Source organism: Acinonyx jubatus, chromosome D1, assembly GCF_027475565.1.
Source record: "Acinonyx jubatus isolate Ajub_Pintada_27869175 chromosome D1, VMU_Ajub_asm_v1.0, whole genome shotgun sequence".
Classification (NCBI taxonomy): Eukaryota; Metazoa; Chordata; class Mammalia; order Carnivora; family Felidae; genus Acinonyx; species Acinonyx jubatus.
In genome coordinates, this window is record NC_069390.1 from 52,680,652 (window position 1) to 52,694,474 (window position 13,823).

At 39.0% G+C, this 13,823-nt stretch overlaps 1 protein-coding gene and 1 pseudogene across 1 annotated transcript; both read left to right on the plus strand.

Annotated features, from left to right (window-relative positions):
* The first annotated feature begins 246 nt into the window (after positions 1-246).
* Positions 247-3,856, plus strand: LOC106966107 (olfactory receptor 51B2-like). Its single transcript, XM_015062183.1, has 2 exons — positions 247-1,169; positions 3,835-3,856. The coding sequence occupies exons 1-2, from the start codon at positions 247-249 to the stop codon at positions 3,854-3,856; spliced, it is 945 nt and encodes a 314-aa protein (XP_014917669.1).
* A 6,321-nt stretch (positions 3,857-10,177) lies between these two features.
* On the plus strand, positions 10,178-11,056 carry LOC106966108 (olfactory receptor 51B2-like; annotated as a pseudogene).
* Positions 11,057-13,823: the final 2,767 nt, after the last annotated feature.

The following is a 13,823-nucleotide window of genomic DNA, read 5'->3' on the forward strand; positions in this document are numbered from 1 at the left end:
AAACAGGCTCCAGGCTCTGAGCTGTCAGCACAGAGGCCGACGCGGGGCTCAAACTCATGGACCACGAGATCATGACCTGAGCTGAAGTCGGACGCTTAACCGACCGAGCCACCCAGGCGCCCCTTTTATTATTCTTTTTAATGTGGCTACTAGAATATGTAAAATCACACATATGGCTCAAATTATATTCCTACTGCACAGGGTTGGTCTAGAGAGAGCTTTTTTGTTTCTTCTCAGGGATCCACCATGTGGTCCAACATCAGTGCTGCCCCTTTTCTACTGACTGGCTTTCCAGGTCTGGGGATATTTCATCCTTGGATTTCCGTCTCTTTCTTTGTCATTTATGTGTCCATACTCCTTGGCAATGGCACCATCCTCTACCTTATCAGAGAAGACCACACTCTCCACCAGCCGATGTACTACTTTGTGGCTCTGTTGGCAGCCACAGACCTTGGAGTGACTTTGACAACAATGCCCACCGTGCTTGGTGTTCTGTGGCTTGGTCACAGGGCAATCAGCCAAGGAGCCTGCTACTTTCAGGCCTATCTAATCCATTCACTCTCTATTGTGGAGTCTGGAGTCTTGCTTGTTATGGCCTATGATCGTTTCATTGCCATCCACAGTCCCCTGAAATACACCTCCATCCTCACCAATGCTAGGGTGGTGAAGATAGGTCTGGGGGTTCTAATGAGGGGATTTATACTTATTGTGCCCGTAATCATCACCCTCTCTGGATTTCCCTACTGTGGATCCCATGTTCTCTCTCATGCTTTCTGCCTACACCAGGATGTGATCAAACTGGCCTGTGCTGACATCACCTTCAATAGACTCTATCCTATAGTGCTGGTCTCATTAACTGGCTTCTTGGACTCTGTGCTTATCCTGATCTCTTATATTCTAATCCTTAATACTGTCATGGGGATTGCCTCAGGTAAGGAGCAGGCTAAGGCTCTAAACACTTGTGTCTCCCATATTAGCTGTGTTCTGGTTTTTTATGTTACTGTTACTGGGTTGACCCTTATTCATCGATTTGGGAAATATGTGCCACATGTAGTTCATATTATCATGAGCTATATTTACTTCCTCTTCCCCCCATTTATGAATCCAATCATCTATAGTATTAAGACCAAGCAGATAAGGAATGGCATCAATCGCCTTCTCTCTTTGCATAGCATTTGATTCTGATCTATTTACCTTGGAGTCTGTCCCCACTGTGGGATGTGTTTCTTGGGAGCATGGACTATAGAAAGCCAATGTGGCTCACAGTCAAAGGGACCAGCATTCCTGTCATTTAAATGACACAGACTCATCATGCTGATTCTTCACCCCTTGCCCCCATCATACTCCCAGGGACATTGACCTTAGTCCTGGTGCTTTGTTTGGTAGGTTGGTTTGCTGTATACTGTCATTTTTTAGTCTGTCAGTATTATTTGTCTTCATGGTTAACTGAGGTCAATGATATTTGAAATGGCTGCAGAGTCTATACGATGATAGGGGAATAAAATAGCTTGAAAGAGTTTCCCAACACTTTGTGGAAAATAGTTAAAAATTTCTTGTGTGCTTGAGAGTGCATCAGAGATGACAGAGGGTCTTAGAAAACCCTAACGGTACTGCATGTCACTAAAGTGGATCGGAAGGAAATGAGAATAAGATATTCAGACCAAGAGAGGTCTTGCCACCAAAACAACCCATGGCCAAACAAGCGCTTGGATTCCAGCAGTGTCAGCATAGCTAGATGCCCACCATGGATTAATGAGAAAGCTCTGAGTTGATAATATGTGGTGTCTTCAAACTTATGGGCTGAGGAATTCAAACCACTGCAATAAAATAAAGTTCCATTTCTTGGACACCTGAAGTTTTTTTCTGTGATATGCACTTCAGAACGTCAACATATGCCTAATGGAAAAGGGATACTAGTCAAGGAAGCATTCCAATATGTATGCAGGGGCAACATTTTGTCTTTTTTTTTTTCTGGATTGAGGGGATGGTAGTGAAATGAACTATTTTCAGGAAATATTGTAATTTTCCAGACTTAAAACACTTAAGATATTTAATGAAAGCTCTCCCAGGGCTTCCCAGGCATTTTATTCCATACAGGGGTAAACATGATGAGAATCTGTCCATGAGCAATACAGGAAGAGAAGCTATATTTTATTAGTTCATCATGAGGTAAAGAGGGCTAGGGAGAATGGTGTACATTCAGCAAAATTATAGAAAATTGTGTTGGCAAATAAAATGCTAATGTATTCAATCAATAATTAGTCCATGCCATACATTTATTTATTTATTTATTTATTTATTTACTGGAAAAGGAATTGTCAGGATCCCCAGAGTAATTTCCTATAACCAACAGATTCTCTTGTAAAATAATTTATTTCTCCTTTGAAGATGGCTATTTATAAAATAACCTTTGAAAAATCATTGACTTAGGGGCACTTGGGTGGTTCAGTCACTTAAGTGTCCAACTCTTTTTTTTTTTTATTTTTTTAATGTTTACTTATTTTTGAGACAGAGAGAGACAGAGCATGAACAGGGGAGGGGCAGAGAGAGAGGGAGACACAGAATCTGAAACAGGCTCCAGGCTCTGAGCAGTCAGCACAGAGCCTGACGCGGGGCTCGAACTCACGGACCGTGAGATCATGACCTGAGCCGAAGTCGGACGCTTAACCGACCGAGCCACCCAGGCGCCTCTAGTGTCCAACTCTTGATTTCAGCTCAGGTCATCATCTCACAGTCATGGGATCAAGCCTTACCTTGGGCTTTGTGTTGACCGTGGCAGAGCCTGCTTGGGATTCTCTCTCTCCCTCTCTCTCTCTGCCCCTTCTCTGTGTGTGCTCGCTCTTTAAATAAATAAATAAACAACAAAAAAGAAAATCATTGATTTAGATCTTCTATCATTGTTTGCTCTCCTTTTTAAAATTTCTTTAATGTTTATTTATTCTTGAGGGACACAGGATAGAGTGTGAGTGAGGGAGGAGTAGAGAGAGGGAGACCCAGAATCTGAAGGAGGCTCCAGGCTCCGAGCTGTCAGCACAGAGCCCGACATGGGGCTTGAACTCACAAGCTGTGAGATCATGACCTGAGCTGAAGTCGGATGCTTAGCTGACTGAGTCACCCAGGCATCCCAGTTTGCTCTCATTCTTAATTCACCTAGCTTTTTTCTTCATTTTAACTAGGTTTTTCCCATTAATTCTATGAAAGAGAAAAGAATAATAAGTCTGTGTAGTCCAAGCAGTTCAAAAATTAAAAATAAAAATATAAAACAAGAATTTAAAAGCAAGGGAAAAGATACATTTAAAAAAATCAAGACAATGGTGACATAAGTAAGTCTAACATAATAAGTATCTCTAATAGAGTGATGCCTAGAAATGAATTCAAATAAAAACAATGAAATAGACAAAGTAATTCCATATTTATACACTATGTAAACAAGATGTAATAAGCATGATCTTTATTTTTATCATCTATCTAAGCAAAAACATCTTAAAAATTTAACATTTCATAGAAATAGTTACCAATTTTACTTCACCTTATTATTATGTATAAAATTATATTCTAACTTTTACAATATATACTTGTTCTCAAACTTGCTCAGATAACATGGATGGGGTATATCTAGAGGTATGGAACACACTATTACATTTAAAAATGCTAAAACTGTAATCATGTAATATCTTTGAATTTAGTAAGTTTATTTATTTGCATCAGTTTATTCTTAGGAAGTATGGAAAATTTGTTGAAATTAAAAAAGCACAGTATGGCAGAAAGAATGTGGTCTTTGAAGAAAAAAGCACCTCTCCTCTTGCCTCCTTCACTTACAACCTTCGTGATCTTAAACAAGTCATTTAATCTCTGAGCCTCATTATCTGTCAGTTAAGAATAACAAAATGCAGGCTATTGGCACTCATATGTCCTATTAATTTTATTAGTATTATCTTAGTATTAGTATCAATAATTAATTATGTTAGTATTAATTATATTAGTTTGCCGAAGCCAAACATCTGAAAATTTTGACCTGTCAACACTCAAATAGGAGGGAAGAACACTTCACTGAGTAGGAAATCATTAAATATATAATGATTCTTTCATATGATGAAATACATAGCTAATAAGAATAATAATTATATGTTTTAAATAGCTTTTGGAAATGATGCTCCTTCAAGCTTCTCCTTCGGTCACTCCCAATGTCATTTTCTCCTGGGACGACACAGGGTATCCAGTCCACTGACACTTTTATTTCTGATTCCTTCTTGTCTTCATTTGCCTTGACAACCTAGATGGTTTTATTTTCAGTTCTTTGGAGGCTCTTATATCACTATCTTATATGTTTTGTTTGTTTGTTTGCTTGGGTTTATTTAATTTAATTTAATTAATCTATGTTTTTAATGTTTATCTATTTTTGAGAGACAGAGAGAGACAGAGCATGAGCAGAGGAGGGGCAGAGAGAGAAACACAGAATCCAAAGCAGACTCCAGGCTCTGAGCTGTCAGCACAGAGTCTGACTTGGGGCTTGAACTCATTAACTGTGAGATCGTGACCTGAACTAAAGTCAGAAGCTTAACTTACTGAGCCACATAGGTGTCCCTGTTTGGATTTATTTTAAATTGATCCTAGACATTTCATTCTTTTATACTCTTCTGAGAAAACTTAACAAAACAAAGCAGAATTACCCCTTATGTAGATCTGAACACTTTCCAGGACTTGTGCCAATATATATATAAGTTAACTTACACAGTTTTGACCATCATTCTTTACTAACATTCACGAAAATTGTTTCAACTACGTCCACCATCCCCATTTTACAGATGAGGAAGCTCCAGTGTTAAAGACACAGAACTTGTAAGAAGTAGCTTTGGGCTCATACCTACGCTCATACTTCAGGGCCCATGCTCTTAATCACTACTTCTAGTAACTTGAAACAGTTTCCAATCTGATCTGATTATTGATCATTCTAAGGTCCTTCCTCCTACTCTCATATTTGTTTTTTAAACTCAAGATGCACGTGTATAACTGCTTAGGAGACATTTTTACCTGACTGCTTATAGACACACAAAGCCCTCAACTGAATGATTCTCTTCATTCTTTCTCCAAATCCAGTATGTAAAACAGTGCTTAGTGCAAAAGAGTCAAATAACAAATAACTGTTGATTACTAAATAAAGTCGGTCTCTTCTGTGATCCCTATTTTAATATCTCCACCCAGATAAAATCAGAAATGCAGATACCATCTTTAACAATTCTCTCTCCTTAATCTACTGCCTTCAGTCACCAACCTCTCCTCTTTCTTTAAAAAAAAATTCTTTTAATGTTTATTTTTGAGAGAGTGAGAGAGACAGAGTATGAACAGGGGAGCGGCAGAGAGAGAGGGAGACAGAATCTGAAGCAGGCTCCAGGCTTTGAGCTGTTAGCACAAAACCCAGTGCAGAACTCAAACTCACAAACCATGAGATCATGACCTGAGCCAAAGTCAGGCGCTTACCCTACTGAGCCACCCTGGCACCCCACCAACATTTCCTCTTTCTAAGCCATACAATCCTTCTCCCTTCCACTTCTATGCAGCCCTACTGACAATACCTCATCACATCCACACCAACACTGTTTCTCTCCTGGATTATTGTAGTTGTATCCTACACTCTCCTCACTCACTCTTTCTCCTTTTCAATGTGTCCTTCATACTTTAACCAAAGTACAATTACAAGAAAGATTATCTGATCTTGACCCCTGCCCCTTTATTTCACATTCATTGCTCTCATGGTGAAGTCACAACTCCTTACATGATTTGTAAGACCCTACATGATTAGAACCTGATGCAATGTAAGTGCAGAGCCCCATGTGGGGCTCAATCCCATGGACCGCATGATCATGACCTGAGCCAAAATCAGGAGTCAGTTGCTGAAGTGACTGAGCCACCCAGGTGCCCATGAATTCATCATATTTCTTTACTACCTTAGGCTTGTGCACTTTTTTTCTCTCTCTTTGGCACTAAACTCTATCCTTGCAACTACCATGTTTTATCCTTGGAACTACTACGTTCCTTACCATCCTCATTGTTCGGTTCTCAGCTGAAATCACATTTCCTCTGGGAAGTTTTCCCTGATCCAAGAGATATTCTCTATGTGCTCCCTTTAGCATGCTATCATCTGTGCAGTAGTGATGAAGATTTGCAGTAAATATTTTCTTTCTGGCACCCACTATAATGTTATACTCTGTTCGTTGTTAAGCTGACATAAAAAGGCTAATGGTCTAAAAATAAGGTAATTTTTTAAGACAAATTTGGCTGGCCCCATAAACATGTATATTAAGAAATTCACTCATGTTCTTCTGAATCAGAACTTATTTCCCCAAAGACACAGAAAAGACAAAAATGCAACTGGAATTCATAAGCTCTACGATCAACAATGGTACCTATGACCCCTGAGAGAAACTGGGGTACTTATGGCAGTTGAGGTGGACAGTAAGAAGGACATGCATGGATTTCTTAAACCCTGAAGCTGAGGATCTGGGGGGAAGGGGCTATGTAGCCAAGTCCTGATATTCCACCTTTGCTCGTATCTGAGTTTCCCGTCTTCCTCCCACATCCTTTGGGAGCATGAATGACCTGGGGACGTTGATTAAGTGGCACAGGTTAAGCAAATAAGATCAAAGTAGCTGTGCCACTCTCAGAGAGGAGAGAGGGAAGAGAGATCAAGGGGTCTCCTAGTGGCTGTAAAGCTAACTCTGGGGAAGTGATTTCTATATTTATAAGCATTCTGATGGGGCCTCCTGAGGAAGCAATGTGAGGAATCATCTAAACCCGGTCTTCAAATAGGGCAGGAGCAGGTCCCCATTACAGCAATAAGACGAGTGGGTGAGTGCCAGGAACAGAAATATGGAATGACTCCTCTCCTTTCTGATGTTATATGCAGTCTAGAAAAACACTTAAGAATGTTTTCCAGAGGCTTTCATAGAGGGAACATCCTAGCTGAGGTAGGAAACATCTACTTCATAGATTCCTTCCTTTTTTTTTTTCAATAAGTGTATTAAAAGAACTATGGTAGATTTGGCTTTTCTAGTCTGGAACCCTCGGGTTCACATCACCATAGCCATGAATGCCCTAAATTAAATGTGACATTGTATTGTGCTCTTACCCATTTTTCTGGGTACAATTTTATAGTTTTTGATTAGATCCTAATAGCACATGCGTGTGTGTGTGTGTGTGTGTGTGTGTGTGTGTTCACACTGTGGGAACTGCTGTCTTAGAAATGGCAGGTAAGACTCACTAGGGAGAATAAAAAACCTGAGAACCTGGCCTTGTGCCTATTGGGGCCTATTCTTCATCCCATTCAGGAGGAAGGTCATAGATGGGAAGAGCGGACCAAGGGGAGGAGGAATAACACTGTCCTCTCTGTTTACCTGTGCCTTTGGACTTTGTGATGGATTCTCCCTTCATTATTTCCTTTTGAGGTCCACATATCTTTTCTCTCCATTGTTTTCTCCTGTACCTGAGCCCTCTCTGCTTCTTTTCCTCCCCTATATCCACTTAGAATCAAGTTATGCTCTCAGACTGAGCACTTTGGGCTGTTTCTATGGATGTGTGTGTGTGTGTGTGTGTGTGTTGTTACAAGTCTAGGAATCCTATTTACCTAGAAAAACATCATAACCTGAAAATCAGGTTGGTAGATTATCTATATCTTTTCATCATTATGGACCCTGTTGAAACATTAATTGGCAATACTTTGCATAACACCGCACAGAGATCAAGTCCAGTTATACACTCTGCTGGTGTGTGTTGTTAGATTCTTCAGGACAGAGACTGCACTTATTTAATGAGTTTCTCAGCATTCAACATAGGTACAGTCAATGATCATGTGGTGTGTGATTACTAATTCTGTGCACATTCAAAATACTCATCTTTCCACTCATCCCAGATGATGCTAAGGAATGGTGCTTCTACTGGCTGTCTATACCTTCATATGTATGGTGCCCTTTGAGTGACAATTCATCAGATATTGATAAGACAGGTCCTCCAGAACCTTAGGAAGTCACTAAAGAAAATACATGTTCTGAGTTGGGAACTGCTGCTCAATTTCAAGACCATAGCTTTCCTATCTCTATCCAGTTCTTCTGCATCTGATGCAATTTTCTCAACATTTGTCAATAAATAAACCCATATGCAGCCAAGCCATGATTTTGGAAATTTTGCTACATAATGTAGGCTTGGGAAGGTGCATGCAGTATGGTGCCAGCCCTGAGGAAACTGTCTATAGTGGCTTCAGTTTGATGACTATATCTTGTGCTCCTAGAGCCCTCCCCCCAACCTGCTCCTGGATAAGTATCAGAGTCCTCTTTTCATCCTGGGCAGATTTTCTCTTTATTCCAAAGGCTCAGAAACATGTCCTGCTTTTTAAGTTCTTGGAGCTATCACAGATTTCTCTATATCTTGTTATTTTTCTGACCCAAGCCTAGCTATTGAGAGAAATACAGTCTCCTTGTTTCTCAAACATTTTTCTGATCATAAAAATAGTAAGAACTTATGTCCTTGTTGGTCTTGGACATTTCATTATCCATCTTTGAGAAGACCTAATTAATTTTTAAGGAGAAGCTTGCAGTCTGGAAATACAGTTTAATCATTCTGAATTCCTTTCCTTAAATAAATTCAGGACTTTATGGGTTTTTGTTTTTGTTTTTGTTGTTTTTTTTCCCTGTAGAACAGGTATCTCTAATTTACTACCTCTCACAACTACCTTTCTCTGCCTCTTATATATTGGTTTCTCATCCCTGTTTTTAAACCTCAGCAAATTTTTAGGAGTAGAACATTGGTACAATAATAGTAATATAAACCTCTGTATGACTTTATGTGCTTTAATTTTAGGGAACACCTAGGGTTGGTGATTTCTATCTCAATGAGTACCATGCCCACACAAATGTAACTTCAGAGCATTTTTTTATACAAGAGTTATGTTCTTTGTGAATTGTCCTGATTCTGATTTATTTTTGATACTAAGGACATTTTATGAGGAAGTATTCCACTTCTGAATTTTTGGTAAAGGAAGACTGCAGGATAAAATGTAATAGGTGCTTTATCTGGGGCTGTGTCCACCAAGAAAGTGGATGTAGTAGAAATGACTGACACCTTTAGGCTGTAGGAACATTGTAATGTGACCAGTCCCATGAGCAACAGCTCATCAGATATTAAGCGTCAACGAAACAGGAGCTAAGAGGTAAGAGGAGACATAGAGAAAGAAAATGAACATTCAATTATGTCAAAATATTTTGGAAAAACAAGAGAACCAGTGAATTAAGGAGCTATGAAAAAAATGTATGAGGATATTTGGAAGGAACAAAGAAACCAGCCAGGTAGAAGAATCCAAAAGCACATGTCTCCAAAGATGGAATAAATATGAAATGTTGAGAGCAGTGATTCTCAGATATAACAGTGCACCTGAATCACTTAGGGATGGTGATCAAATGCAAATTTTGGTTCAGTGGGTTGGAGGTACAGTCAGTCTAAGGCCACGTGTCTAACAAGTCCCTGTGCTTGTTAGTTGTGGCTGGTCTGTGGACCAAGCTTCTGGTAGTCAACCTCCAAAAAGGGCTATCTGTTCAAGCAAGAAAGCAATCAGAAGTGATGGTGGTGACTGTGTGTGTGAATGAAATGTGTGAACATTCAATTTCAAAAACAAAGTCAAGATTTTCTGGAAAAAAAAAGTATGTATTTATCATGACTTTGAAAGATAAATGCAAAATCAAAGTTAAACGTGTCCAGAAACTTAGCAAACATAGCAAGAAAGCAACTAAGATTCTTCACCACTTGTACTTACTTATCTTTTTGGTGTTGTTATACACTGTTACTGGAGGAAAATATTGAGCATACACACAATAGTAGGACCTGATATTATAAGAAAAATGAATGAAAATGTTTCTTTTAATTTGAGAAAATTTTAACTATTAACCTAATTTTTTTTCTAATTAGAGACAGACTAACATTCCTTATCTAACTATAACCTGCAAACCTCCACTATTCATGTGGAGAAAAAGGAAAATACCTGTGGAGTTACATTTATCACACCGATTAATTACTTCCAAGTATGAAGATTGTGACTGAGGCTTCTGTAATAAAATACCACTAAAATGTCCAGGTTCCCCAGGTTCCTGGTTTAAAGGTTTCTAGAAAGTTGCTCTCCATCTGTGGACATACTATGTGGCCCAATATTAGTGCTGGCCCCTTTTGCTGACTGGCTCCCCAGGTCTGGAAGCTGCTCATCACTGGATCTCCATCCCCTTCTTTGCTGTCTACATCTCTGTGCTTCTTGGCAATGACACCCTCCTCTGCCTCATCAAGGATGACCACAGCCTCTATGAACCCATGTATTATTTCCTTGCCATGCTGGCAGGCACAGATCTGATGGTGACATTGACCACAATGCCAACTGTGATGGGTGTCTTGTGGATGAATCACCGGAAGAGGAGCCACAGAGCCTGCTTCCTGCAGGCCTACTTCATTCACTCCCCTTCCATCATGGAATCAGGTATCTTACTTGCCATGGCCTATGACCACAATCCTTTGAAATACACTTCCATTCTCACCAATACTCGTGTTGTAACTTTAGGGATGGGAGCTTTTATGAGGGGTTTCATATCCATCATCCCTGTAATCCTGCAGCTTTTTCTCATTTCCATATTGCCACTCTCATGTTCTCTCCCATGCTTTCTGTCTTCATCAAGAAGTCATGAAACTGGCCTGTGCTGACATAACTTCCAACAGACTTTACTCTGTAATTTTGGTTCTTTTAACAATCTTCCTAGATTCTCTGATCACCCTTTTTTCCTATATCCTAATTCTTAAGACTGTCATGGGCATAGCCTCTGGTTAAGGGAGAACCAAGGCCCTCAATACTTGTATCTCCCACATTGGCTGTGTTCTCATCTTCTATGTCACTGTGGTTGGTCCGTCATTCATCCACAGGTTTGGGAAGAATGTGCCACCAGTGGTCCACGTAATAATAAGCTATTTCTACTTCCTCTTCCCTCCTTTAACAAATCCTGTCATCTATAGCATCAAGACCAAGCAAATTTAATATGGTTTTTTCTGTCTTCTATCCAAACATAGATTTGGAAGTTAAACTCTGAGGTGGGTGATTGCCCAGAGCAGATGGTAGGGATCTGACGTTTCTCTGAACAGAGGGCTGTGGAATTCCACTAAGTCTTAAAAGCCTCTATTTCTTTAAAGATACAATGCCATTTAGGAAGCTTATCAGCCCTTGAATTTATAGATTTGCCACTTGTTAAGTTTAGGAGTTGATTTGTTTCCTTGTCATTCTGTGTTCTTCTCTTTAAGTTCTAAGTAGAGGATAGAAAAAGTTTTAATCTGTCTGGAAAATTAAGTACAGTTCTGATATTGTGGTTTTTGTACATGCAATTAATTTTCATGTTAAAAAGCATCAACAATTTGTGGTAGTCATTTGCATGGCTTACTTTGGACTTCTCTGATCATTTCTTTTGTCATTTTCCTATTAGGGAGTTCATAATTTTGTAATTTATTTGTGGGAACTAATTATAAATGAACCTAGTGAGCCATTTATATTAAATATATATCCCAGTTTCTATTTGTCTTTTATGTATAGAATTTAAAATTTTATATACACAAATAACTTCATTTTTATTCACTTTATTGAGATTTCGGGGCCATATGATAAAGACCTCTTTGATTCCAGATTTTTAAATATGTTTTCTCATTTTTTGCATAGGTTTTTTTTTGTATATTCTGTTTTATAATAGGTTAATATTTGGAGAAAATTAAGAAGTTTAAATCAGTCCTCATTGATTCTGTTTTCAAGGTGGTAACAGTAATATTCAGTCATTTGTTTGGCTGATATTTTAAGGCATGAGACAGGAATGATGCTAAACAAAAATGCTTTAACTGCAAGGAAATCAATACAAAACATTGCCTGATCTAGATCCAACCCACTGGGGGGGGGGGCAAAAGTCAAAGAAACCTAAATTTAAGATTATCTCTGTGACTAGTGAGAACATGTAAAGGAAGAATTATTTTGAGAGTGTGTGTCCCAAAAAGGATCACATCCAGACTGAGCTAAAGGAAAGGTTCCCTGAGGAGTGTGTCTTCAACTGAGACTTGAGGGTGGGTTAGAAATTAGCTTGTGAAAATAGACAAGAAATAGTATGTGAGGAGGCTGTCATTGGAATGGATCATGGAACCTTCTGGGAATGTGGCTGACTCGAAGAGAGCAATAGCTCTAGTGAGAGGGCAGAGAGAGAAAAGGTCAAATCAGTAGCATCCTGTTGGCAATGGCTAGGATTTGGGTGTCTACTCAGAGAGTTACAAGAAGCTACTGAATATATCTAAGTGAGAGTGTGACATGATTTTAGTGATGTTTGCAACTTATATACTCAGGTATGATGTAGATTTCAGTAAGGCAAGAGGCGCACAAGAAAATAAAAAAGATACTGTGACAATTTCAGAGAGGGAGAGATACCAGCAGTTAAAATTATTAAAGTGAAGATAAATTTAGTGGATAAATATAAGATATATTTAGGATCTAAAATTAGTAGAATTTTAGAAAAACATATGAAAGAAAAGTTTGGGAAGAAACAAATATAAAATCTGTGAGTGTCATTAACTCCCAAAATGATTGCTGATTCTGCATAAAATCCATCTTTGAAAAATATTGTGGGAATTTGAGGATGAGTAGGAATCCAAAAAATGAAGTTTGACCTATTAAAACAACCAAAGGAAATATTCTATGTTGTAGCACTGAGCTTTTAAGAGAGGACAGTAGGAGACACACACAGAGAGAGAGGGAGACACAGAACCTGAAACAGGCTCCAGGCTCTGAGCTGTCAGCACAGAGCCCCACAAGGGGCTCAAACCCATAAACTGTGAGATCATGACCTGAGCCGAAGTCGGACGCTCAACCGACTGAGCCACCCAGGTGCCCCAAAACAATTTTTAATATGTGTATCTTTTTGCCTAATTGCAAATTATCAAACTAAAAGGTAGGCCTGTATGACATTTGCTGAAAGGTAAGAAGATACAGGACAATAAAAACAAACTGAAGCAGTTGACACAAATAGAAGAAGCTCATAGAACACATGGGTCTTTGCATTCTCACCCAGGGAGAAAAAAATGATAGATCAGCATGTCTACCCAGTGATGTTCACTGGAGTGTGCCCAAGAAGAAAAATACAAGCCATTTCCAAATCAGTAGCCCAGACAAAATAATCAAGATGAGGTAATACATAAGTTACGATAGGAAACAGTGGGTTAGAGATGGAGAATCAGATGCAGATACAAACATGAAAATCAAGAATTGATACCTCTGGGAGCAAACAGCAAGGATACATTAGAAAATGAAAAGTTTGTTTGTTTGGTTTTGTTTTTACAAGGGCTTAAATAAGTTACCATAGGGCTGGGGCATAGTTTCTCATATTTCTGGCCACAGATTTCTTTAGGGGACCACTGGAACTGAAAATGTTGATACTTAAATGCACCTGGAGATTAGCTCCTTGAGTTAGATTTTAAGAACAAGTGCAAAAAATCATTTTTTTCTAACTTTATTTTTAAATTTTTTAACATTTCATTATTTTTTTCCTTTTTTAAAGTTTATTTTAAGAGAGGCAGAGCACGAGCAAGGGAGGAGCAGAGAGAAAGAGAGAGAGAGAGAGGTTGAATCCCAAGCAGTCAGCACAGGGCTTGATGTGGGGCTCAATCCCACAAACCATGAGACTGTGAGACTATGACCTGAGCTGAAATCAAGCGTTGGAAGCTCAACTGAATCGACCACGCAGGTGCCCTATTATTTTTTTCATCATGATAAGTGTACTCTT

What these genes read in the sequence shown, in the direction of transcription:
- LOC106966107 (XM_015062183.1), top strand. Translation starts at nt 247, where the DNA reads ATGTGGTCCAACATCAGTGCTGCCCCTTTTCTACTGACTGGCTTTCCA. An exon ending in AATCGCCTTCTCTCTTTGCA is followed by an intron (nt 1,170 to 3,834) that starts TAGCATTTGATT and finishes CTTCGTGATCTT; the next exon opens with AAACAAGTCATTTAATCTCT.